The sequence below is a fragment of the Tauraco erythrolophus genome, chromosome 1 (assembly GCF_009769465.1).
Source record: "Tauraco erythrolophus isolate bTauEry1 chromosome 1, bTauEry1.pri, whole genome shotgun sequence".
NCBI classification, from domain to species: domain Eukaryota; kingdom Metazoa; phylum Chordata; class Aves; order Musophagiformes; family Musophagidae; genus Tauraco; species Tauraco erythrolophus.
The window spans coordinates 13,493,509-13,521,345 of NC_141465.1; the positions used below are offsets into that span (position 1 = coordinate 13,493,509).

Sequence of the window (27,837 nt, forward strand, 5' to 3'; positions counted from 1 at the left end):
TTGTCTGGAGAAGTCCTTGCCACATTTATTTATTTACATTAATGGAGGCATATTCTGTAAGTTCATTTTCTACAGTTAGTTCCCTTCTCGGGCATCTTTCTGCAGAAGCAGAGTGATTTAGTGTAGCATATGTGAGGACATCTGAGCTTTCAAGTAAAACAGGGATGGAAGGAATAACAGGATCATTGCAAGGTGCATTAGGTGCTGTCCTCTGAGCATTACGGGGAGGGACATCGTTGTCATAAATTGCGTTGCCATGCAAGGCCTGCAGTGGGCTTGCCATGGAGCAATAGTAAAGTGAGGAGCTTTCTTCTGAAGCTTGAGTTGTCCCAGCAGTGTGGGATGGAGCAGCTGCTGGACTTCTGACCTGCAGAAAACAAAACAAGGTATGGCTCTGTGCATATCTGGTTGTTGCCTGTGCTCCTGCTAAATAAGAGGCGTGTAAGATTTTGTTCAAGTTGCTTTATCCCCTTTAAACTGCTTTTGAGCATAGGTGAATTGGATTCACCTGGTCACTGGATTGTATACGGATCTTTGAAATAAAGTTAGAAGTCATGCTTGTATCTCCTGCCTTTCTCCATTTCCCTTCCTAAACTCTCATGTCTTTTCTTGCAAGATGCCAATCTTTCTTATTTTCACTTCCAAACTGCAGACCACCTTTTCCTCATTGCCCCTGTTCTCCCATTTCCTGATCTCTTGCTTCTTATCCTCTGTCTCATTATTTTCTGAATAAATCTTCCTCCTTCTCCAAAATACGCAAATTCCTCTATAAATTCATCTCTCTCTAATGAAGTCCTCTTTTGACATTCATTTTGCTAGCCACTTAGAATATATGGCTTTTAATTTTCCTTCCTCCAGCTGGCCCTTTGGGAGCTCTGCAACCTCTGATGCCCTTTGATCCCTACTAACACTGCCCCCGTGATTGACAGCTGTCAGCTCCAGTCGCATCTTTTCCGTTCAGCCTTCTGCCCATCTAATTTCTCTGGAACTGATTGCAAGGCCTGTGTGTGAATCCATGCTAGCCACATATGAAAGTCATTTTTAATCGTTTTCCTCTCTCTGTGTGTCATTTTTTTGACTCAAGCAGACAGTCTGAACCACATCAACACAGGTGCTTTAGGTGCAACTTAGTATGTTTTGAAAGGGATTTAGGTGCCTAAAGTACCTTTGTGGTTCCTTCCCTCAGCTCAGCCGTGGTAATATCTCACACTGGACACGGGCAGCAAGAGGGTCACTAAATCTGATCCTATGCCACATTTTGTACTACACAAAGATTTGTTCTCGGTACATGGTTATGCAGGACGTGGTCAGGTTTTGATGATGGAAAAATTTAAACATACCAGGCTCTCTTGTGTCTGTTGGGTTAATGGAGTTCTCTTCTGCTTTGCTGGGAGAGAGAGTAAAAAAAAAAAAAAAAGTCAATAAATCAGCATTGAGAAGGTGCCTTTCTGCTTATGGAAAGAGTGTTAATTGCTACAGGAGTCCTTGCCTTGTTGAGTGGACCTCAAAGAATAAAAATCTTTTTCCAAACTGAATATGAGAATAGCTATTCTGACAAAAGCTGATCAACACAGAATGTATATTTATAGAATGAGTTTCTGTGTTCCACAGAGCTCCTCTGAGTAGGAGCAGAAAAATTCCTAGTGTGCTTGTGGCCAGTTTTGTCTGTGTTCAGTGAACAGTGTGGGGAGAAAAAGGCATTGAAAATCCTAAGGCCAAGCAAGCATGTTAAATTTTTTTGGAAGATGAAATAATTTCATTTCACTAAAAAAAAAAAATCCATGAAATTATAATAGGCAAATGTGAGATCATTTAAATTAAGGTAAGGGGGACTCCAAGTTCCATTCTTGACTTAGGACATGGGACCTGTGTGAGAGTTCCTGTAAAGCAGGAGAGATTAAAACTGTTACTATTGGATAACTAGGAATTATAAAATGTAACTGGATAGAGCTTGACTGCATTTGCATGGCTAAAATTCCAATTTATTTCTAACTTGATTATTTGCAAAACAGAAGAAAAATTTCTAACTCTTATAAAGTCTGAGATTTTTATTTGTTCTTACTTTACTTCCATACGTCTGTCTCTGGAAGGGAGCAATACATCGGGCAAATTAAACTTTTAAAGATTCAGTATCCTCCTGGCACACTCAAAAAGGGCATCTCAGCAATCAGGTGGGGTAATTATTAGGGGATTTTCATAGAGCTTTGAATGCAACTTCTGTGAAGCTGTGAAAAGGAGTGGAATCAAAGCATATGAGGCAAAGGTTAGATGGTAAAATTACTTACCGTGGTACCTCCTTAGACACCAAAACATGCATACAATGATGAATGGACAGCATAGACCCACGGATACTGAAGCATAAATAATGTGCAATATCTTGTAGTTTCCAGATTCTTGGGACTCTTCTGACATGCTAGTGGTATCTAAAATTGCATTATCATGTATTAGCGTAGAGAAACATTTGACTGGCATTTCTTTTTTCTTTTCTTTTTTTTGAAGTATTAGGTCTTTCTGATGCAACTGGTTTCTTAATGTACTTTTGGTACAGCATTTCATGAGATAACCTTATCTCTATGACCACCCTACAGAGTATGATGATACTGGAAGGAAAAGTGCATGAGACAGTGTAATTGATGAATGATGCGTGGCAGAAGGCTGGCAGAAGCAAAGAAAGGGTCAGAATTAGAGTGCTGCTCTGAACTTCCAATACATTTTTGCGATTGTGATCATGAACAATAACCAACTGTGAGTAAAAACCATACTTCAGGCTATGTTACAGTGATGACGTAGCACGATTCCTAACTCTTTGTAAGTATAAACCATATATCACTGAGATACTGAAGAGCATGTCAGAAGTGTAGAGTATACTACCAGGAGGTAATTTGATTGGCTTTGTCCCTTTTATGCTGAATGCTGGACAGTCCAAGCCTTGAAAACTGCGACCCTTGACAGACTGTATTTCGTTCAAGTAGGAAGAAAGCAACTGCAGTTTAGCAATGAGTTTAAATTTGTCTTGACTGCACAAAACCCTTTAACCAGAAATCCATAGCAATACAGATTAGTTCCTTTCTCTTAAAGAGGGAATAAGAATCAGAACTTACTTTCTGGTGAAATCGTGATAATGTTTGCAGACTTTTCTGAAAGAGAAAAACAAGACAAGGAAATGAAACAGCAACCTGACATTTTGCACTGCAGTTGTGCTCTCTGCACCACGTACTGAAGTCTTCCCAAGACTCCCCTTCAATCTGCTGAAGGAAGAGGGAACAAAATGCAACAAGCAAAGGGAAGGGTGTTTCGAGGGGAGAGGGAATAACGTGTTGGTCTTCCACTGCCAATAGAGTAATTCTATCTTTTAGACCTCTTTGGCATTCAAATAAATGTGTCAGCAGAATATATTTCAAAGGAAACTCGCATCATGAGCTGGGCAGATACTGTGTCTGCTAGCACATTACAGCCATACATTTTGATATTGCTCCCTCTGTTGCAGCGTTTTGTGTGGCAATAAATAAGCTTTTGAAGTTCATTGACTTACCAGGAGAGGAACTGGCAACAGAACAATCTTGCAACTCAGCTGCCTGGGGTCAGTAGGACACTATGACCACACAGATCACTTTCTAGCTGCAGAGCAACATTGAGGAGGGTAGAGGTGGCTCGTCATAATCTAGACTTGGCATCCTACCTGGCTAAGTTAATGTGAAGGCCTCACTTGCCCTTAAGATCATTTAAAGCTATTGCAATCTTTCCTGCTCTTGAACTTCGTGCTATACAAAATTATACTTTCTCTCTGTTTGTTGCAAGAGACATCATTCTCAACCAGATGCTTGAATTGCTTTGTCTTTTTTACTGTTGTGTGGCCTCATTGACTGCTATACAGGACCATTTGCATCCAATCTAGTCCGTGTGATGTATAACCAGGCTATCCTCTCACAATCTTTTTTTGTTCCAATTGATATTTTTTAGTGTTGAGTAGTCCACTAATGGCTGTTTGGTGTTGACAGCTTTGCTTTTTCTCTTCCAGATCCTCCTGTTATTTCTTTATTTTGTTCTTTCCTTTTGTTTCTATCCTACTAAGAGGCAGGATAGAAGCATGAAGAAGGTGATAAGTACCAGCACAGCTGTGCTACCAGTTAAACATATTGGGAGGAGCCATCGTCCAGCATGCATGAGCTTTTCTATATGTGGCATTCTTTTGTTCAAAAGGGCTCTTTCATATTATAGGGGCCTCACCTTCAACAGTAACATTTATTGTATGGCTCTCACTGAAAAAGGAGTCCATTATTGCTCGACAACGATAAAGTCCACTATCATTCAGATGAACTGAGAAAACCTCCAGAGTAAACACGTTGGACTTCCATTCTGCTTTGCCCTCCTTCAGTTGCACACATGTAGTCACCTCTATCTTGCACCATTGCATGTCTGGCTTTTTCTTGCAGTAGAGAACTGGACAGTCTATAATCAAAGAGTTCCCGACATTAATTTTGTACTGGGAGTGTCTTCTAACTTGAATTTCAACTGGACAGTCAGTGGCATCAAATCCTGGAAGAGAAGAAAAACATAACAAAAATCATGTTGGTGGAGGTCTGCTATCTAGTCCCCATAACACTAATCACAGTTTCTTTTCTCTCTCATTGCTCAAGACTTCCTTTGCCAACTTGCAGCAGATCTGATCTTTATATGGGACAGTGATAGCAGATAACATCAAGTCTATTGGTTCTCCCATTTTTAGGAAGATTTTTAAAATGCACTTTCTACCTCTGATATGATTTTTTTTCCTTTTTTTCTATGTCTCAGTCAAGTTAGAAATGTAATAGTTTAGAAAGAATATATAAAATGTGTGGAGGAATTCCTTTCCGAGACTGGCCATAATATTCTCTCGGGTATGGACAATCCCTGTTTGGGCCCCAGAGCACAAGGTTACCAACTAGATTACTTTTGTCCTTCAAGTTATCTCAATGGCCTTAAAAGGAAACGTAGACTGATAGCCTGCCAAGATGCACGCCTCCTGGATGCCTCTCCGATGACCGCAATGAGGAGACTGAAGGGATGAGCTTATTACCTGTGTTCTGCTAGCGCTGCCCTATCACTATAGCCCACGAGAGTGTGTTTATGCTAAGCAAGCCAATTGTAGTATGTAGTCGTGTCACGCCACATTCCGCTATATAACCTGTGTGTTGTTTGTAATAAACGGAGCATGATCTTTTAACCATATTGGTGTATGTTCATGACTCTGGGCCGTCCACAGTAGGGCACTGCAACAAGTGGCGCATGAGCAGGGACCCTGGAATCGCTTAAATGCGGAAAAAGTCGCTTAAATGCGGAAAAATTGCTTAAATGCGGAAGTCTCCGTAGCTTCGTGAATACGGTATTGGGAGCCTGTGGACGTGCAGCAGGGAAGGGCACGGGACGAAGAGAATCGCCGGAGCCTGGAAAGTTTCGCAGCGGCCGAGCGAACCCCTGCAAGGTAAGACCGCGATGGAAACGGAGGCGGCAATCAAGCTGTTAACCAGTATACTCTCTAAGAGAGGAGAAACGGTTAACCCTAAGGAAATAGAAAGCCTCATTAAGTGGGCGAAAGCAAATGGACATTGTAAAACCTGTCCGCTACTCTTTAATGTTGACGAATGGCGTGAAGTGGGGGAACATCTCTGGGAGACCACCTTAGCGGGAGGAAAAGAGGAAAAAACAGCAAAAGAAGTGGGACAGACGTGGCGTGTCGTAATTAACACCTTACGGGAGATCAAAGCTGAGCGAAAAGTTGCTGCTGCGGCCATAGAAGCCCTGCAGCCGGATAACACCTCTGGCGAGCTGCACGAGCCGCCGCCACCCTCCCGTATTGCGCAGTTCTTTGGGGTCGGACATTTACACCCAACAAAAGGCATGCGAGCTCCCACCTGTTCTACTATCACTGAGGTGTGGAAACAAGCCGAGGGGCTGGGAGAAACTGTGTCAGAACAAAAAACTGAGTCTAAAGAGCCTAAGGGGCCCCCAGCCTGCTCAGGGACAGCAGAGGAAGTGCCCGCCGCCCCTCCAGCGCCAACTGGGCACAAAGCGGAAGTGCCAGCCCAAGGGAACTCGGGGGGTGGTGACTGTACGGCTTTGTCATCGCTGTCGTCGGGCCAAGGAAGAGCGTCCTGCCACCCAAAACTTAACCCTGCTTTGCCCTCCTCTGGCGTGCCAGTTCTTTTGCAGCTGATGGTCCTCGGCGGGAGGGGTCGGCAGCAGTTACGGAGCGCAAGCGGCCGGAGCCGCGACAACGACAACAACGACAGCAACAGCTACAACAAGCGGGGCGGCCGGCACAGGGCGGCTGGGTCGTCGTCCCCACCCCGCTCCCCCGCTCCCCCGCCCGGCTGAGGCGAGGCAGGGCTGGACCCCGCCGCCGCCGCTTCCCCCCCCCCCCCCCCCCCCCCCCCCCCCCCCCCCCCCCCCCCGCCGCAGGCCGAGCCTGGAGAGCGGCCGCCTCGCCGCTGCCCGTGGCCCGAGTTTTACGACGAGACAGCACATTTTAACTTAGATCGTCTCGATCGACATCGCGGGAAATAACTAATCCTCCTTTGTTCCAGCAATTTGAACAGCTAATATCAGTATTGCAAAACCGTAAACATGCATATTCCATGGTACATCTGCGAGCGCACACCACGCTTCCAAGGCCTATAGCAGAAGGGAACAGGCGAGCTGAGCCTCTCACGAGTGCAGCTCTGGTACCGAACTTGTTAATGCAGGCAAAATCTTGCATGACTGCTACCATCAGAAGGCTAATGCTATTAGGTGACAATTTGGTTTAACACGACAACAAGCCCGCTCAATCGTACAATTGTGTACTAGCTGTTAAAATATGATCATGCCACCAGTGAATGGTGTTAATCCTCGTGGTTTACGCTTGCAGGAACTTTGGCATACACTTCTTATCAGACGTATGTATTTTTGTCATCATGAGGTATTGAGCATGTTACTGGTATTCCATACAATCCTACTGAGCAACCAATCATAGAACATGCACATGGTACTTTGGAGAATATGCCTTTAAAACAAAAAGGGGGAATGACAGGGAAATCTCCCAATGAAACAATAGCTAAAGTGTTATAGGTGTTAAATTTCTTAAATCGAGAGCTAAACATTTTGGGATGAATAAAATGTCACATGTCAAAATCAGGCACAGGCAGGGTTACAGCAAGTGGCTTTCCAACAACTGACTGAATTGGCTATGAGAGCATTAAGACGTGTCCCTGATTTTTTGGGACAGGGGAGGCTTCCTTTGCTTCCATTCGGCAGGGAGCACAGGAACCTTATGAACATTTCCTTGATCGGCTGCAAGCAGCAGTTCAGAGACAAACAGAAAATCCAGCTGCTGCAGATGTCTTGCTATTCCAGTTAGTAATTGAAGATATCCTCTTAAGCACGTGCCAAGCCCATGTATACAGCAGTGTTGGTGACAATATTGGGGCAGCTGTAGCTATTGGCAGTGTTATAACAGGATGTTTTAAATGGCTGAAAAATCCTGAAGCGGAAGGTGACCATCTAAAGAGTGCTTTCCAGCATCTATGCTCTCCATCCTTTTCTACCTTTTTACAATTTCGTTTTATTTCGTTTTGCATCATGATGAACTGTCACCAGAGTTCTCTGCTCTGTAGTGACAGAGCATTCTGTGTATCACTGGTGGTTGGCAGCATCATGAGGCATTTCGCAGGTTTACGTTTTTGCATTTCACAGAGATCTTAAACTAAGACAATCACTTATCTTGAATAGCACACCCTACTCCTCGCAATCTATTTGCACATCCATTGTCCCATATTGACATGAATCAAATGAATACTTTTTGCACAGGCAAGCTCCTGATCCTATCAGAAATCGGGCAAAAACAATTGCAGATTTAATAAAGGGTGTCAGAATGTGGGCTCAAAAATTAGGCGATGAACAGCTCAAATTAGGACATATAATTCCCTCCACTACCCTATGGATTACTCCAATATTTGCTAACCCAAAGAAATCAGGAAAATGGAGATTTACGTCAAAAGTTTTAAGAGTTATTAATGCAATCATTTCACCAATGGGTGCATTACAACCGGGTGTATCAAATCCTACTATGATTCCAGAATGTTAGCATTTGATGGTGATTGATTTAAAAGACTGGGTTTTTCTACCTTTTTACTTTTTTATTTATTTACACCCTAACGATTGTCCTAGATTTGCCTTTTCAGTTCCAGTACTTAACGATGAACAACCCACCCAACACTATCATTGGATTGTACTGCCTCAAGGAATGATGATTAGTCCTACAGTTTGTCAATTCGTGGTTGATGATACTTCCCATCAGGTCCAACAGCAGATCAAGCTCAGCAGATTGTACACGCCTGCCCTGACCGTCAGCGTATTGTGCCTTCAAATAATCCAGCAGGAGTAAATCCAAAAGGTTTATGTGTCAATGAATTATGGCAAACTGATATTACTTATATTCAATCGTTTCTTCGATCTAAATATGTACATATACCTGTTGATATATTTTCTGCCTTTGTTGTTGCTACTGCTCACACTGGAGAAAACCATGGGAGTACCAAAGAAAATTGGGACAGACAGTGATCCAGTATGGTGCCTTTTTACAGGATCAGGGAGTGACTCACACTACCAGTATCCCTCATTCACCTATGGGACAAGCTGTTATTGAACAAACTCATTTAACGTTAAAACAAATGCTTGATAAAAAAAAAAAAAAGGGGGCAGTCTTCCGTATATTTCCCAGCAAGAATCCTTGGACAAAGCCACATATGTTTTAAATTTTCTTCATTTGTCTGCTTCTAGGCAACATACTACGGCTGTGGATCACAATTTTAAACCCAGCGCCATTTTTGCAGAAAAATCAACAGCATGTTATAAGAAACTGGGCTCAACTCATGGGATGGCCCTGTGTCTCTGCTTGCATGGGGAAGAGGGTATGCTCGTGTTCTCTTTCCCACAGGTCCGTACTGGTTGCCAGCAAGAAACGTAAAGCCAGCCAGGACTTTTGAAACTACAAATAGAGAAAGGAAGATCCAAGAATTAGCAGAGCAAGCAGAGATCACAGAAACACCGAATGAGGAGAATGGTTCAAATGGACAGACTCGTAATAGAAGATTTCATGTTAATATATCAACTGTTCTTATGTTTCTCATTGTTAGGTATAGTATGTGTGTGAAAGTTGCTTGTATATATGCTTTGTGTGTTTTCTCCGATCGGAAGGTGTATGGATTCCACCCGTAGCTACTGGAAGGAAAAGAATTAACTGGTACCAAATTAATGACAAAGAATTACTGACTGGACCTAATTGTGAGCACGTAACTTTGAAAAGAGAAGCTAGGAGGATTGTTATTGAACAACATGTTGTGATTTGCAAAAAACGCTGTTAGCCAGCAGAGCACATACTGGGCAGCCTTGTTGCGCGCACTGGCCACGCGTGCGGCAACGCCGTGTCAGTGCCTTTGTCATAGACTCTGCTGAGGGTGTAAAAGGGATGGCTCAGAGCGGAGCTGAGGGAGGCTGCAGAGCACACTGTGTGGATAAACAGGGGACGCCCTGAAGGTGCTGTGCCTGCCTCTCTTCTCTGCGATGACCCTGCTGATTGTTACCCTCCTGCTCAGCGGAATCTTGGGCATAGTCGAGATGGTAAGACTCCCAGAAAGGGAAACAAAACGCTAGTAACTGCTTCTGTAGGGCTATAGTAGAGCTTACGGTATTCCTTCGCATATAAGGGGAGATCTATGCACTATAGGAACCTTAGGAATGTATTTACCTAACACCACCATGATCCTAAGTCATAGACACACCTGGAATAGGCAAAGCACGCACGCTTATGATAGCTAGTGCAATTCCAGAGCAGAATTTGGGAAACCAGCTAAAATCATTGCAGCTTCAATATTTGCACCAGGAGTTGAAGTGGCACAGACGTTAACTACACTGAATAAGTTGGGTCACTTGGGCTAACAAAACCAACGTCTCGCAATTCTGTTTATCTATGCAAAGTGCCTCTGACCCATTTCGCACGTGCCTTATTGGTGTGCCAATACTTTTGGCCAAATAATAGCACTAACATTACAGAGTTTCAAAGATTCGTCAATGCCTCTGCCCTCTCATACCAACAACCCAGTGGCGTAAGACGAGCCTGTAGTGGATGGGATTGGCCTTTTGATGTAGGATCGGAAGTCCAAGCTGCCTTGATTAGATCACTCAATGTGACCATCCCTGCAGGACTGCAGGAACTTGATCTTTTAGGTAGCTTGTTACCAGGGACATGGAAAAATGTTTCTGGTTTATGGAACCAGTCTATGAGTCACAGCGCGAAATGTAACATCATTCGCCCTCCTATCCAACTTCTAAATGGCTCTGGAGTGGTTTGGTTCCAAACGCTGAAGCAAGCCTATTAGACTAAATTAGGACGCAGTTTCTTCTTCCAAGGTAAACCGCGTTTCAATGTGTCCGGCACATCAATGTGGGGAAATGTAAAAACTGGAGCGCTCATTGGGAAAGTATTTACACATGATACGCTCCTGCCCCCCGGAATTTTTCTGATCTGTGAAGATCGTGCCTGGCCCGGAATTCCACAAGGACCTATCGGTGGTCCTTGCTGTTTGGGTCGCCTAACTCTCTTTGCCCCTAGCATTCATGATTTTCAAGCTGAACGAACAACCCGAACAAGTCGGGGTAAGAGGAGCCTAAAAGAATTTGACGGCACTTGTAATGACAACGTGCAGCTGCTGAATCCAGCTGAAATAGCAGCACTATCTGTCTTCCTTCTAGGAGCCTCTGACGGCAATGCTAATAGTCAGTTGGCTAAGCTTGCTTGTTGGGCATTGAAACAATTTAATCTTACCTCTGATATTCTCACCTCTCTATTGCTTGATGTAGATGATATCCAGCATGCTGTATTGCAAAATTGCACTGCTATTGATTTTTTATTGTTAGCTCAAGGCCATGGTTGTACTGACTTTGAAGGCATGTGCTGTATGGACCTACCTGACCACTCTCAAAGCATTCATAAGCAACTTGCAAATCTTCAAAGTAACATGCATCATATCACGACACGAGATGACCGGTTCTCAAACTGGTTTGGTAGTTGGAACATACCAGGTTGGATAAAAGGATTAATCATACAAGGCATAACGATATTAGTTGCATTGCTGTTTATGATTCTCTTAGCAGGGTGTGTCCTGAAGTGCGCCTCTCGGGTCCTCCTTAAAGCAATGCCAGGACTATGGATTGTCCAAAAACAGAAAGGGGGAAGTGTGGAGGAATTCCTTTCCGAGACTGGCCATAATATTCTCTCGGGTATGGACAATCCCTGTTTGGGCCCCAGAGCACAAGGTTACCAACTAGATTACTTTTGTCCTTCAAGTTATCTCAATGGCCTTAAAAGGAAACGTAGACTGATAGCCTGCCAAGATGCACGCCTCCTGGATGCCTCTCCGATGACCGCAATGAGGAGACTGAAGGGATGAGCTTATTACCTGTGTTCTGCTAGCGCTGCCCTATCACTATAGCCCACGAGAGTGTGTTTATGCTAAGCAAGCCAATTGTAGTATGTAGTCGTGTCACGCCACATTCCGCTATATAACCTGTGTGTTGTTTGTAATAAACGGAGCATGATCTTTTAACCATATTGGTGTATGTTCATGACTCTGGGCCGTCCACAGTAGGGCACTGCAACATAAAATGCACGTAGCAAGTTTTCCTGTGTCATCCTTCTCACAGACCTTTCTGTTACTTTTAGATTTACTTCAGATCATCGTTTACTTCACAATTCTTGTTAACTTGCAGAAATAAAGGCTTTTATTTGGTAGAGTTTATTATAATTGTAATATTGAAAAGAATTATATTTAATGTATTTAATGCAAATATACTTTATGTCTTTTTTTTTGTTTTTGTTACATTTTGTTAAATTCAGTGTTCAAGCTACAATAAGTCATCTTAACTTTGAATCTTGGTATTGAATGTACCAGCCTTTTATTAAAGATTCATGTTTCTTGTGGTGCTTTACTTCTCTGACTAAGTCAAAGTAAGAAAAGACTATGTGATACCCATATGCTTCCTACTTCCCTGCTCTGTCTTACAGTACAGTGCTTGTGCACTGAAGAGATTGATTGCTCACAAGTCCAGAGAAAGAAATCTTAAATATATCTGTATCTCCTGATTAATAGAAGGGAGTAGAAAAAATGGTAAAGTATATTGAAGGCAAGTTTTGTAGGGAAGAGAAATGTGTAGAGGAGGAAAGAGCAGTGTGGGGAGCAGAGGGGTCTGTCCATCATCAGCCAGTCCCATTTCAAGGGACCCCTGGGCCCTGGGCAGCCAGTGCACATAACTGCAACACCAAACACCTCACCTACACCATCAGCCAGGATTTCGTATGCATCTGACACAGCAATCCTTGTGCACACCTGGATTATGTAGAGCACACCTGGATTATATAGAGCTTGGGACAGCCAGATTAACAGTTTTCATTTATGACTTCTTACTAATCTCAAGACTACTCCATGCCATGAACAGATTGTAGAGCACTCGGCAACACTGAGTTTTGAGCATCAGTGGGTTCATAGCCTTCATTATGGCAGAGCTGATGTTGATTTTTTGATTTACTCTCTTTAAGGTGAATTTGGGAACAGGTGTCTAAAAATTCAGTGGCACTTGTTTGCCTCAAAACCTAAATCTGTAATGTTTTTCTCATTTTGCCCTATAAAATGTGCTTGATCTTTCTTGCTAATGAAGAGCCTACTCACTGTAAGGCTGTTATTTGTAGCCACCGCAAGAAACTGTGGTCTCTGATATGTCTCTGCCATGTACAATAGAGAAACTTATCTACTCACAGAACTTGGCATCCTGGGAAGTTTCCGCTTTGAGGGGTCCAAATATGAAATCATCCTTGATTAGCAACTTTCCCTTAGTTAGGATGGCTTTAAAGGAGGATTGAAGTGGAGTGAGTAGAGTGACAGAAGCACACAGGTAAGCTACTTGTCCAAGGTCTTTAAAATTGATCCTTGTGGAAGGGGCAAGTAGAGGACATTTAGATAATTTGGATGGAGATGAGAAAATGAACAAGGAGGACAACAGGTCTAGGTACAAACAATGTCTTTTTACTAATGAAAAAAAGTCTGGATAAAAACCAAGGTGAACTAGAAACCTTAATTCATTCAGTATCCCTAAGAAGAGAAGGAAGGAGAGCAGCTCAATAACAGTAGTTGGGTTTGGCAAAGAAAGCTTTAGTAAGCTTAGACACCTGGGAGAACCAATTAGACGTAAAGAACTAATTAGATGTAAGAACTAATTAGACCTAAAGACAAAGGAAAAGGACATAAACAGATCTGGTGGTCCATCCGATAAATGAGAGTACAAGCACTAAGCATCTACAGTACAGCAGTGCAGTAAAAGAGTATCTGGGCTAAATCATGAGCAAGCTTTTCACTGAGACAAGAAGGAAGCTTCTAAAAGCATAAAGAAGGTCAGGCTATTAAGGAGAGGCATAAAGGAACTGAGCGACATTGGAAAAGTCATGGTAGAGAATGAGACGCACTTAGGAAAACACATCAAGTATAAATATATTGATTGTAAAACAGAAAATATTAATTCACTAGTTAGTGGAGAGAGAAAGCTGTCAATAGATTACCAGCAGTAAATTAGATTTGCCAGATAAATTAGAGAAATTATTTGTAAAAAGACAGGCTCAGTTCAAGAAGATACACAGGGGACGTGATAATCTTTGTGTTCTGTGATAAAGCAGCCATAAAGGAAACCTTGAAATTCTTGGGGTGGTTTCACTTAAAGAAAAGCAATTAGAGGAAATGACACAATAAAATCATGCAAAGACATAAAAGAAGAATGAAATGATCTGTTTTTTCATGTTTCTGTTAGGCATGGGGAGAAATAATGGGCTAAAAGTGAAGTAAGGAAGGTTGATTATATAGTTTGAAAAACTTCCTGACTGAAAACAGTAATACTGGAACTGGTTTCTGTTGAAGCCTGTAGAGTTTGAATCACTGGGGGCCCTGAGAGCTAGCCTATACTGGCATACGTCAGGATAATATAGCTGAATTTACCTTCTAACCTGTCAGTACGTGTAATCATGTAGACAAGTTCATGGACATCAGGTCCATAAATGGATACTGAAAGGCCTTGGGAAAGAGGTACATGCTGATGTCCCCAGTGCAACTCTTCCATTGCTGGTGAGACAGGAGGGGAACGGACCCCAGAAAGTAGCCCTGCTCATGTGCTCTCCCTGAACATCCTTTCTTGCTGCTGGCAGAGACAGAGCACTGGGGTTAGACATTTCTTATATGGCCTCCACTGTTAGGCAAGATATGCTCATGGTCCGCTTTCTGCCACAGCATTGCCTCGATAGTAGCTCCTGATTATAAATAAACATGTAGTGTACAGGAAGAGAAATTCTGCAGGGACCATCCATCTGGATGTGGTAGCAACAGCAAGATATTTAATATATTTAATATAACATTTAACATATTGTATGATATTTAATGTGATCAAAATAAATATAGTATTTAATATATTAAATATACACTAGGTATTTTTTTATTGCAATGTATATGATGTGACAAATATATTGCAATAGCAACAGCTCGAACATTTAGAACCTGGTCATGTTCACGAGGTAGCATTGAGTTGTTAGGTCAGCATGTCCTGCGCAGTAATCCAGTCCCTCTTCTGCTCCCCTGAATAGGACAATCATTCTGAAAGGCATATTTTAGTTATGGAGCAGGGTCATTTACCCTTCACTTAGATTCTTCCATCTCTGATTAAAAGAAAGCATTATTTGGTTTCACGCAAGCAGGCCCTATCTACTTTGGTCATACCGCAGGAGCAACACATGATTATCAATAGTCTGAAAATGGAAACTAAGAGCTCAAATTAGAAAGTAGAGGTTTCGATTATTTGAGCAATGATTGCCACGGAAGATAACGCTTCAGGAAGTTTCTATAAATAGGATTGTGCCCTGATAGCAGCCTTCTTTCTGATCTAATCCTATGTAACAGCTATTTCCAGAACAATATGCAGGTCTCTGCAGAACAGATGTTTTCTAATGTCCTTCATCTAATTATTTTATCATACAGTTTTCTTTTACAAAATTCTCTTTTGGAAAAAAAAAGCAGACAAACAACAAATAAACACCAAAAAACCACACCCAAAACAAAACCGAAACTTTTTTAGAAGGTCCAAAAGTGCAATTTCTCTCAAAGTTTTAAAACAGATTTCAGTGACACTCTCTCATTCAGCGTCATTGTTAACCAGGGAACGGGACAGGAATTCTATCTCTTTCAGTCTGATCTTTTTACGGTGCAGGAATGTCATGTTTTCTTTGATTTCAAATCATCTGGTGCTTTTACAACACAGCATACATCACTGCCCACTGCCACTTTTGGAAAAATCACCTGATCAACATTGAGCAAATTCTAAGCATCCAACAGCATTCACTTGGGACAGGGTTACTAATCCTCATGAATCCAGATGAACATTAGTTCTGTAGGTAGTTGGAAAGGAAAATGTCTTATCAATGTTAAATATTGCTCCAAAGAAATTATTGTCTCGCACTGGTCAGTGTAACCTAGAGTAACACGCGGTGGCAGAACCTCCCAGAGAGTGGGAACAGGGGTGATACTGGGTACGCAGAAGATTTTGAATTAATCTGCAGCCACACCCTGAGCAGGAATACAGAAATTTCCTGGGCAGAAGCCTTAATGAGGTCTGGATATACTTCTAGATTGGTTTTAGTGCAGTCTTTGTCTGTAGGTGAAAGATATAAGCAGTTCAAGAGTTATATGCTTACACTGATATCACAAGGAGAAACATTCCCCTATACAACTTTCTACCTTACTACCAATTAAGTCGTAAGGAGCTGTTCCACTGCTAGAAAAGGATTTATTTGGTTACAATTTGATTTTTGAAAAAGGATTCCACTGACATTGATATTACTTGTATTACTTTTCTCATATAGCGTATTTTTAAGTGAGTTCAAATAAAATGCGCTAGTACGTCTCCCAGGCAGGTGAACTTGAATAGTGTTTCTCCTCTTTTCCCAAGTGCTCATGCCAACACACGCCACAGTTTTGCTTCTTCATCTTCTGGTGATGATCATCATTCATTTTTGGTGGTGGTCATCATTCACTTTTGGTGATGGTCATTCACTTACTAGTATAACTCCAATATAATCACATTTGGTCAAATCATGTTTCCAGAGCAAAATCCCCTGCCACCAAGTGGACCTGACTCCAATGCCCTTACTTTCTCCACAAGGTTACTTATGGCATATGCCACTGAGCTATGGGAACTGCACGTGAGAAAACCTGTACTGCAGCTGCTGCCCAGCCCAATGGTGTCACTGCCTGACCCCACCTGTCCCACAGACCCTCAGAGGCACTTTCAGATAAAAGTTTGCGTAACACTGGTCTGCACACACCTGCTGGCTCTCAGCTTTCATTTCTGGCTGCTGATTCAGGTGAAACTGTTTGGCAGCCTGCTGTCAATTAACTCTAGATATAAATCCTCTTCCTTTTCTCCCTTAAAAAAAAAAGTGGGAGTTGAGGCTACTAGGTTTCACTTGCTTTTCAACTTCTTCTAGTTTGTAGTGCACTTTTTTCTTTCTTTTTTTCCAGTGTAGCTATAGACTTGGTAGAAGAAATTTAGTTTACTGAAAATTGATTTTTCTTGTTTAGCATTTGTGGATCCCTTGGAAGAAGCCTGTGGGTGCTAGGTAAACACCATTATTGTATTCAGTGATTTTTATTTTTTTACCCTTTTTTTTTTTTTCCTCTTTTTTCTGCCAGTCAAATAGAGCAATCTCTTGAACTTCCTAACCAGGAGCTATACAAGCTACTGTTTGCTTTTCAGTGTGTATGAGAATTTGTAGACTGTCTTCAGAGCCTGCAAAAGGGCCTTCTTTTCAGATGCTTAAAGTAATTGGACTTTAGGCTGCCTTTAATGTTGGTTTTTGTTTTTTTTTTAATTGCTACAAGACGATGCTTGGACCATGAAAAATAATCACAATTGCTTTTGTATGTTTCTGTGACTTGTTAATGACTGATGGCTGAATGACTTGGGCTTTAGGCTTTCAACGTTTTGGTAGGAAGAAACCTAGTCCTTGGTAAATGTTGTTAGTCATCAATGTGGGGACCTTCTAGGACAATACCATCAGAAGAGAGTGAAAAAGAGTTAAATGTTTTTCTCAGGCTTTGGGAAATTCATAGCTTGAATTATTTGAACTTTAATAACTAAAAATCTGAGCTAGAGAAAGCTTTTTTCTATAATCCAGTCTTTTTTTTTTTTTCTCTAGCAAATAAGTGTGGGAATTCATAATGAACAGGCCCTGAAATCTCTAATTAACCTTTCCTCTCTCCTAAATTACACCTTACTTGGCAAGAAAATTTAAGTGGATAAAAAGCAGTGGAGAAAATCCTTTTAAAAAGAAAAACATTTGGGACCTCTTTTATACAGAACAAAATATTTAAGGCAAACTTTTAAAATATCTCTTACAGATTTCCTGTAAGGGCTATTTGGCAAGAATAGGTGTCAGTGAAGATTAGGGAATAACAACAACATAAACCATAATATTCTAAAGAATGAGGGATGTGGTTTTTTTAACAAGGAAGAAAACACACCTGATAATGAGAGAGAAACTTTTATTTTCATTGGTTGTCATTAGAAAGACAAACGTGAATTGAACTTCAATTAATGAATGAGTACAAATGTGGCTTGGCATACTTTTCCCATCACAGTGTATCTCAACTTTTTCTGATTGCTGCCTCTTGAGGCTTATGAGAAGCCAATGGTAGAGACACTGCCTACCAGTTATATTCTATATATGCAACGGCTTTCCAAGACAAATTTCATTATCCTTTCTTTAATGCTGTTACGAGTCGAGACCTGAAACCAGTTACAAGGTCCTATTTTGAGTCTTAAGTTTTTAGTGTCACATATATGGGTGGTCATGACAAATATCTGAATGTGCAGTTTTCAAGAGGGTAAAAGAATCTGTAACATAAGGGAGCTTTATGTATCAGCTTCAAACTTACACTCCTCAGTAAGATTCAGATTGACTAAACGTGCATTTTCTTTTAGATCACCTGAGTGTGTTCCTGAACAGGCTGCAGTGAACTAGGCTCTATTGCACCAAGAACTGATTTGCACAGGTAAGGAAATCTTCCGTACTTCTGTACAATGTACAGCCAGGATAAGGATTTCAAACGAAAGAGTGTATTCCACAACTTGTACAATAGGGAAATACTCATTACAATGTTTTATAAAAAACAATTTTGAGTTTTTTTTCTCATTCTTACATTCTAGAAAACATAGTGACTCATTAAGCAAACAAAAAAGGTTTAATGGAGATGATTTTTCCATTTAGCTAGCTCAATCCATTAGTAGAAAAATAATAGGTAAAAGTTGAGCCTTCTAATCTTCAAATTATAAATGGTGTCATTCACACCTGGTCATCTAAGAACAACTTCAGTAAACTAGGACTTATTAATTGACGTTTCTGAGGCATTTGTTTTCAAAAGGATTTATTTTTACTTTGTTTTTCCCTCTCTCCTCTCTTTAAAAAAAAAAAAAGAAAAAGGAACATGGGATGAGATAAAATATGTGTCATATATATCATTCTCTGAGGCAGATAATGGCTGAAGGTCTAAAATGTCAATTATGAAAAATATATGCCTACAGTTAGTTTTGAATCCTGTGTTTGGGTCTGTCTGTGAACATGTCGAAGCACTAGTAATCGTTGTAACTCAGTTCTGGGAAGTTTCTGATTAGGGCCATGGCACAAAAACTACATGTGAAAGTGCATAAATTTGTTGGGGTTCCACATTTAACACTGACATCTTTATGACTTTATTAGTGTTAACAACCAAAAAGGAAATGGGCTGTGAGAAGAACTCATGGAAAAATATGCTCCCTTCTTGAATTAAGAAGATACTTAATTACTTCCATTCTTAAGTATGCTTAGAGAGAGAATCACTTCAGAAGACATATGAAGTGATACCTGGATAGACCTTTTTCAGACTTCTCTCGGCTTCAGAGAAGACTTTTCAAAGAATGGTGTAAAATTTCATTTCAGTAATTTTAAATATTTGTATCCCAATTTGGATTTTTTTTAAGAACGTTACTTTGCTAATAGAAACTTAAGCTTTTGTCCTTTTCACTTAATTTTTCCCATATTGTCTTAAAGATACAGTAATATACTTTTCTGTTTACTTGGTGTACAATGAAGGATTTTCTAGGTTTCTTGTTGTTTTTTCTGGCTTTTCTACTGGCAATGGTAGTATTTGTAAGGCTGACCTGCTTGCTGAGGTAGCTGATGGGGGGTTGCATCATTTTTTAACTATTCCTTGACGAAAGCAGTGTAAGTGTGGAAAACATGCCTTTATATTTTGATGTCTGAAACTTTAAGATGGAGAATTTCTGTTTGGCCAAATGTTAATACACGCAGGCTATCCCACAAGAAGGACTAAAAGCAAGGTGCTAGTTGAGCCAAGAACCATGCCCACTATTAGTGGGCATGTGTGTACGTACTTAGGTACTGGCTGGGGCTTCTTGGAGTGAGGGGAGGTTTGCTGGGTTTTATTTTCTTTGGGATGAGATGCTTCGTTTACTTTGTGTATGCTGTCCAGACAGCAACAACTGCTTCTTGAGACTGGATGGGAACAACCTGTTCCTTGGTGTTACAAAGGAGACAGGCTCCAACTGGACTAAAATTACTGGGGCGAGGGAGGAGAAGGTCCTCCTGCTTGTGACTGATCAGAAACAAGGTTACTTCTCCATCCTTAATTTAGAAAAGATTTGCTTGTTATTGCTTTGATTATGAAATCTGAGCAGTCAACTTTGTTTCTGTTAGGAGTAAGGGAAAATTTGGACAGATTTGCAACATACAAAGCTTAAATAAATTGGCTTCAATTTTCAGTTTACTTCAAAACAAAAAAAAAAACCAAACAAGCTTGGAAAACTTATAGCTAAAATGTAAATATATTAGAAAACCACATTTACGTCAAGGTTCTGTAGAGACTGGCTTGCAAAACTTTTCTCTCTGAAATGCTCCTATAAACATGAGTCTGAGATTTGTGGTAATATGGAAGGTGTATAGAAGGAAATAATATTGTTCTTAGAGGACCTCAATGTAGATCAGAAAATAAACCATAGTAAAATAAATTATGTGTAAACAAAATACATGCTATAAGCAGCATAACAGAAATTGCATTCTATTTTAAAAACAGTATCTAGAAACCTGGCAGGAGAGGATGGAGGGTTTTTCCATGTATTAATGAACTCTACAGGACGATGCAGAAAGGAAGCGATTGTGTGAGGCACTAATAACACAGGCAGACTTAATGAAGTGAACAGAAATAGTAGTTAACTCTTACAAGAAAAGAAGATATTTCCATCGAGGGTACAAAGGAGGTTACCAGCTCTAGGTACACCCCCTTCGGAAGCATATTTGTTTATTCAATCGAAAATCAAAAGTAAAGCGGTTCAGTAGCCTCCCCGAGCTCAGATCGCACCCTGATTAAGATACAGCTGCATCTAACTGACCTGGTAATTCATGTCTTTTAAGCCAAAAATTTGGGTTTCCTTTCCCAGGCAGATGCTCCGAATGCTTTTTTAACCTTTTCTATTAGTTATTAATAATGTGGTTGATTTATAAAAACAAGAAGTGTCAAAAGATGCTATAGATTTGCAGAGTTAGTCATTCATGTCAACTAAGCTTCACATAGCCAATTTTTGTGTAATTTTAGCACTGCCTTATAACAAATGGTTTTCTTTTCATCAGTTTATCGGTTGATACATCTGAAATATACCAACAGCAGCTGAGCGCTTCCATTACAGTAGTTGTTATCTTTTCCATATGACTGTCTTCCCTTCAATATCAAAATTTATGTCTCCTAAATGATATTAGCGGGGAAGAACTTGAAATGAAATAATCTCTAGTAAAAATACGAGGAGTACACTGGGCACAGTACAGTTCTCACATCAGTTCAAATTAGGGGAACCTCTCTAGTTAAAAACTGTGGAGATTCAAGGTTGAAAGCAGGATGAAAATTAGATGGAACTAAGCTAAATAACTGAAGGTACACTTACTTCTCTGGTAAAGACAATTTGCTGCATCCAGTTCAGAGCTAGTAGGACTCCTGGATTTCAAGCAGAGGCTTGAATGTTGTCAAACCCCTTGAAGGCAGAGTCTTTGGCCACAAAGCAAAATGTATTTTGTCCCCAAATGCTAGAGTTCTGGTCTAGACTGTTACCTAATATTTCTCAAATATTGTCATCATCATTGTCTTTAATCAAATTAGAAGTCTCTGATATGGTAACAAAATAAGACGCGTTATGTCCAAGGTACGCTAAGAACCGCTTTGGTTTCTGTTCTCCCTCTGCAATAACTACAGACAGGTTAAATTATAAGACCACACCTTACCGTAAACTTGGTAGTTGCTCTGAGCCAGCATTTCTAGAAGGATGTACAGTAGGACCCTTTTTATCAGCATGACTGGAGGAGCCTTCATTCTCTGGGCATGGTAGAGAGAAGAGGTTCCCGTGGGTTTAACAAGCGCAGTTCAGATGGCCTCTTGCATCCTGTTAGGTTTACCCGGGGCATATGTCTGAGCTGATTCTCTTCTCTAGTTCTTCTGCCAAGAGTGCAGAAAGGGGCGGGGAAGCAATCTATCTGCAAATATCTGACGGGTGACGCAGTTGTCTTTTGTATGGTTGAAACATGAACTGCTTGATCATTTCACGTCATCTCAGAACTCCTCGGCAAGTCAAGGCGAGACATCTTTCACCCTTCTCTGGTTCCCCTTACAGTGTCACAAACATAGCTGCAGTTTTGGTGGGTTTTTTTTGAAAAATGCTTCTGCAATTGAGGTTTTGATTTTACAAGCAGTGATATAGCTGGGAGAAGGGATGCACAACAGTATTTTAAACTTGTTAAGTCCTTGTGTATTACTTTAATTCAACATTAACAAATTAAGAAGCTGAACAAATTCACTGTTCACAACCTGGTAGATGTCAGAAACACATGTCTGAATAGTCTTAAATTGCTGTAGATTAATTTACAATGATCTGCACTATAAGAGATGATTGCTTCTACTACTAAGTCTTTGTATCCTCATAACATACGGCCAAGTAATTTGGGTTTGGATTTTGTGGGTTCTTTTTCAGCATGTCCTCAACATCTTTCCCCCCTAAATATTTCTAAAACGCTGAGCCATTTAGCTGAACCTTCTCACAAAATTCTGTCAATGCAGAGTTTCTTCATAAAGTTAGAGCTAAACTAAGGCTGAACAGGAACTTTTCAGACAGCAATTATCACTTCTGCTTCTAATGCAAATACAAGAACCACAAATATAAACCGGGTAAGAAAATAACACAGTTACGAAATCCTGTGTTAAAATGGGGAGATTTAGACTTGACATTAGGAAATATTTCTTTACTAAGAGAGTAGTCAAACACTGGAACAGGCTTTCTAGAGAGGTGATCGATGCCCCAAGCCTGTTAGCTTCAAAGAGGCATTTTACAATGCCCTTACTAACATGCTCTAACTTGTGGTCAGGCAGTTGGATCATTCTAGGTGCCTTCCAACTGAACTATTCTATTCTAAACGTTTCAAGCTCTCTAGACAAAATATATGCTTATCATGCTCTAACAAAAATCTAAATTATCAGGATTTTTTCAAACTAATATTTTCAAGAAAATAATTGAAAAGCTTTCCAAAATTTGGAAAAACTTGGAAGAATCTGGACCGTGGTAGAGGGAGGCGATACCCTCCCTCTACTCTGTTCTTATGAAACTCCACTGGGAGTACTGCGTTCAGCTCTGGGGTCCGCAACATAAGAAGGACATGGAGCTGTTGGAGCGGGTCCAGAGAAGGGCCACAAAGATGACCCAAGGCCTGGAGCACCTCTGCTATGAAGACAGGCTGAGAGAGTTGGGCTTGTTCAGCCTGGAGCAAGGCTCCAGGGAGACCTTATAGCAGCCTGCCAGTACTTAAAGGGGGCCTACAAGAGAGCTAGAGGGGGACTTTTTGCAAGGGCATGTAGTGATAGGAGAAGGGGAAATGGCTTTAGACTGAAGGAGGGTAGGTTTAGATTAGTAAGGAAGAAATTCTTCACTCTGAGGGTGGTGAAACACTGGAACAGGTTGCCCAGAGAAGTTGTGGATGCCCTGTTATGGTGGTTTGGTGGTTTAGGCTGGCTGGCAACTAAACACCACACAGCTGCTCGCTCACCCTCGTCCACCCCCAGGGGATGGGGATGAGAATTGAAGGGGAATAGAGAAGGAGACTTGTGGGTTGAGATAAATACAATTTAATAATAACAATAATATAAAATTAAAAGTAATAATTATAATATATGACTAAATATGTGTAATAATAACAATACATAAAAACAAGTGATGCATAGTGTAATTGGTCACCAGGTGGTGAGCAACATCTGTCCTGTCCTGGCAAATGATCCCCAAACAGATAAGTCCTGACACCACAGTTCTGGATAAGCGAGAGGCCGGAAAAGAGAACAAGAGAGAGAGCACTCTGAGAGCAACAGTCCCCAGAGAGCAAAAGCCCTTCTTTATGGTCAACCTTCATCTATATACTGGGTGTGATGTTGCATGATATGGAATATTTCATTGGCCAACTCAGCCCTCAATCCTAAGTCTAAGTTCAAATCATACAGATGTGATTGTTGTGGACCCTCTGTCCCGGCTATGCTCTCCCCCCAGCCTGTTGTACTCCTGCTCTCTGGCAAAAACACGGGAAGCTGGAAAGTCCTCACTGTCTCAGCACTGGCAATAAACATCAGTGTGCTGTCAACATTCTTCTCACAGTGAGTCCTAGACTAAAACCAAAACACAGAGCTCTAAAAAGCTGCTAAAAAGAAAAACTAACTTTGTCCTGGCTGAAACCAAGACACCCACCCCTGGAACTGTTCAAGGCCAGGTTGGATGAGGCTTTGAGCAACCTGATCTAGGGGAAGGAGTCCCTGTCCATGGCAGAGGAGTTGGAACTTGATGATCTTTAAGGTCCCTTCCAACTCAAACCATTCTATGGTTCTATAATTTCATGGCTGGAAGTGTCTGGCTAAATACATGATGATCAGAACAATCATACTGATCGTTGTGAGAAACTGAAATAGCCTTACAAAAATTACAATCCAATATAAATGGAAAATATTTATGAAAGACAATAACTGCACATATAGTATGCTTCCACTTGAGACAAAATACTGGTACCACAGATTGTATTTCTATATAGTGAAGACATCTAGTGGCCGAATCCATAGCTAGCTTAGATAGTAGATTTGGTCATTGAGGGATGTGTTTCCTGGCAGTGTAATTTCTGCTTGTGTTAATGTTGAGTTATCCAAAGTTTATGCTAAGAATGTAATATTAGTAGTTGGTACTTAATCTCTGTATTCTTATTAGAGGAATTGTTTTGGGCTGAATCCTTTGCTACTGACTGAGGGTTTTTAATAAGACAAGGTTTTGCTTGTTGTCTACAGTGTTTTGAGATTGAGGTTCAAGGTGGACAATTCCTTGTTGGCAACTTTGTGGAAATATGCTGAACTGTAAGACAGGTATTGCCTTACATTAGCCTTTCAGGAGAGGTGGAGTGGGTCAGAGTGGCAGGAAGGAGCACATATTCCTTGTGCCACACACTATGTGGCTTATGAGGATTCTTTACTTTGTATTTTTAATAGTAAATATCTTGGACACACATCTATGTTTTTGGAGCTTTTTTGTTAAAGTTTTGGCAAATGTGACTTCTACTATCACTACTGACATTTCAGCATTTCCTTTATCTCTTTTCTGCTTCAGAGCAGGGTTGTGGGGTTTTGTGGTAAGGGTTTTTTTTTTGAGGATCTGCTGGAAGACACCAAAGAACCTGAGTTTTTCATGTTTTCTTGTTAAGGTTTTATTACCTCTTTGAGACATTCTTGGGAGCTTTTTTATTTTCGTGATATCATTAAGTTACAAGTGAGATGTTTTAAATCTTCAAACTTATACTCTAATTTTTTTAGAAAATTAGTCCCTGAATTTGAGACACTAAAATATTCTAGTTTTGCTTTAAAAGCACGTTTCAAAGGATAGTAAATACTGAGTAAATACACAATAACTATTTACCAAACAAAAGAAGGAGTCCTAATCTAAAACCCTGCATAACTAGGAGAGGGAGGAGCATATGCATTTAATTCAAGACGAGATATCATTTGAAGATGGCAGAAAAAGATGTCACTAGATGGCACTGATTTCCACTACCTTCAGTAACTCAGTAACTTCGCAACATGCAAATCAGACCTCTGTTGAATCCTAACAGATACCAAGTATTTAAAGAACTCGGGTAATTCAATGCAATTCAAACACAACAATTAGCACAGTTCTCTGTGTATTGGACAGTATTTTCTGGAAGAAGCTTGCAAAATATGGAGTAAAATTTGGATAGTCTTAAACACCTGAAGATTGCTATTAATAGAAACTTTCTTCACTTTATTCAGTCCACTTTGTCACGTCTGCTGCTTCTTTACTGAATGCAAATGGAAAAACAAAACAAAACAACAAACAACTATGTAATGCTCCTTCTGTTCCACCTCAGCTTTTCTTCTGACAAGACAAGGTCGTGTTTGGGGGCTGCATTTTCCCTGCTTGCAGGTGGTTAGGCATTGGCCTCTGACCATATAGAGAGATATGGCATTTAGACAGTGGGCTCCAGGAAGTCTGCTGAAAATGACTTTTGTTACACCACCTGAAGAAGCTTTAGTATCTTCAAGGAACAACAACAATTCATGCTCCCATCCAGCTCCTTGCCTGTCACTAGTGACCATGCAGCTTGCAGTAGTATGCGCTGCCACATGAGCTATGGCTGTCCCCTGCAGCCTGTTCTCGTGTCTTACTACCGTAGCTCCCTGTTAAAGGAGGGATCAGCTACTTCATTTCTATCCAAGTTCTTTTCTTTTTCCACAATAGGAGATTCTCTGCATCTCCCTGCTTTTTCCCTAGCAATTTCAGTTTAATAGGATGAGCCAAGCTTTGTTAAATCAACAAACATCTTGCTCAGTCTGGACTTAAGAACCTGGTGCATGCGCCTGGACGCTGTGACAAGGGGTGTCAGTTCATTAAGTACAGAGTTGGTTAAGAATCTACTATATATATATATCCACTATACATAAAACACTTCACTAAGTGTAAGAATGAGCATTCTATTTATTGGATTTTCTTAACGGTAATGACAGGCTTCAGAAGTAACAGGAGGCAATTTAAAGCTAATTTCAAAAGAATTAAGGTAAGGAGTTCTCGTCTACTGCAGTGAATTTGGGAGCTATTCTGTACATTGAAGGACAGATTAAAAAAAAAAAAACACTTGAGGCAAACCAATATATGAAAACCCCCTAAGAACCTCTAAACCTCATAATTATTTTCCTCCTGCTTTGAACAGAACTGCTGAATGATACTGTCTCTCCACTGCATTGCTGTAAGGCACTGTTGGTTAGGAGAAAATTGAAGATTGAAGAAAAAAAAAAAAAATTGAAGAACACAATTGTTCTTATTGAACAGAAGGATCAGATAGGAGGACAAAGTAAAAGTATCTCTACTGAAAGAGAGTAGAAACTTCCTAGTGAATGCGTGCTCGTATTTTAGTGTTCATGGAGCATGTATGAGAGCACTGGTCACTTCACTGCACTTCAGCAGTCCTTCCCTTTTACTTCCCCTTCCTATGCACTACTAGACAGGAGAAGACACACAGAGGGAGCTAAGTACATCTTAGATACACATAAAACATGCAGAAATTTAAATTCATAGAATCATAGAATGGTTAGGGTTGGAAGGGACCTTAAAGATCATCTAGTTCCAACTCCCCTGCCATGGGCAGGGAAACCCTCCACTACACCAGGTTGCCCAAAGCCTCATCCAACCCGGCCTTGAACACTTCCAGGGATGTGGTATCCACAACTTCTCTGGGCAACCTGTTCCACTGCCTCACCACTCTGAGTGAAAAATTTCTTTCTTATATCTAACCTAAATCTGCCCTCTTTCAGTTTAAATCCAGTTTAAATCAGTTTAAATTGCTTGTGCTCGTTAGGCTCAGCTGAACACGAGCTTTGCATACCAACTGAAACCAATAATCTTTCTTGTGTCCTCCTCCAGGTCTAGCAGAAATACTCTGGCAAAACAGATGGTTTTTTGCAAGACTAAATTTTTGTATGTTTCTGGCTTCTGAAAACTAAAATGAGCATGGAGTTGGGACACTCAAAAGCTAAACTTAAAGGGACTGATATAGCTATTCAGCAATTGTTTATAATTTCTATTTTATACTTAATTTTCTATTTTACAGAACAGAACTTTTTGAAGCATACTTAATATATAACATTTAGCTTCAGGGGTGACGCTGGTCTTGAGGCTGCTCTCTGTCAAGCCTGAGTGACAGATGCAGTGGCTCTCTGTGTTCTGTCTCAGAGCCTGAACCTTATGCTTTTACTTGTGAGATGTGCCATCTGCTTTTGAATATGAAAGAAGTGGCCTCTACCATCAGAAGACCCACAAATTCCAAACTTCTTGTAAAAAGAGAATAGTGGTGGGATGGGCAAAAAAGTAATCCTTACCTGACTTTAAGCAGAACAGCCCCAGATTGTCTATCCTCCAGTCTCTGCTGTCCAGCCTATGTAAATGACAAATGTTAAACCTAATTATCAGTATAAACGTGGCCTAAATGCAGTTATGTATTCTTCATCCTGCTGCATCCTGGACATGGGTTAAACAGCATGATTCAATTGAGAAAGTAAAATGGCATTGCAAGAATTCAGCATGGCCTAACTACTGAACATCAAATATGTACTT

General features: G+C 40.7%; 2 protein-coding genes across 2 annotated transcripts; one reads left to right on the top strand and one right to left on the bottom strand.

The window, feature by feature from the left end:
- Nucleotides 1–27,625, bottom strand: BTLA (B and T lymphocyte associated). Its single transcript, XM_009981564.2, has 7 exons — nucleotides 27,603–27,625; nucleotides 21,428–21,518; nucleotides 4,228–4,536; nucleotides 3,102–3,137; nucleotides 2,286–2,423; nucleotides 1,341–1,387; nucleotides 1–367 (listed from the first exon to the last, which is right to left on the bottom strand). Exons 2-7 carry the CDS (start codon nucleotides 21,513–21,515, stop codon nucleotides 26–28), a joined length of 960 nt encoding a protein of 319 aa, XP_009979866.2. The 5' UTR covers nucleotides 21,516–21,518; nucleotides 27,603–27,625; the 3' UTR covers nucleotides 1–25.
- On the top strand, nucleotides 10,458–16,653 carry LOC147529369 (uncharacterized). The gene is made up of 2 exons (XM_086616460.1): nucleotides 10,458–11,170; nucleotides 16,623–16,653. Exons 1-2 carry the CDS (start codon nucleotides 10,458–10,460, stop codon nucleotides 16,651–16,653), a joined length of 744 nt encoding a protein of 247 aa, XP_086472586.1.
- Nucleotides 27,626–27,837: the final 212 nt, after the last annotated feature.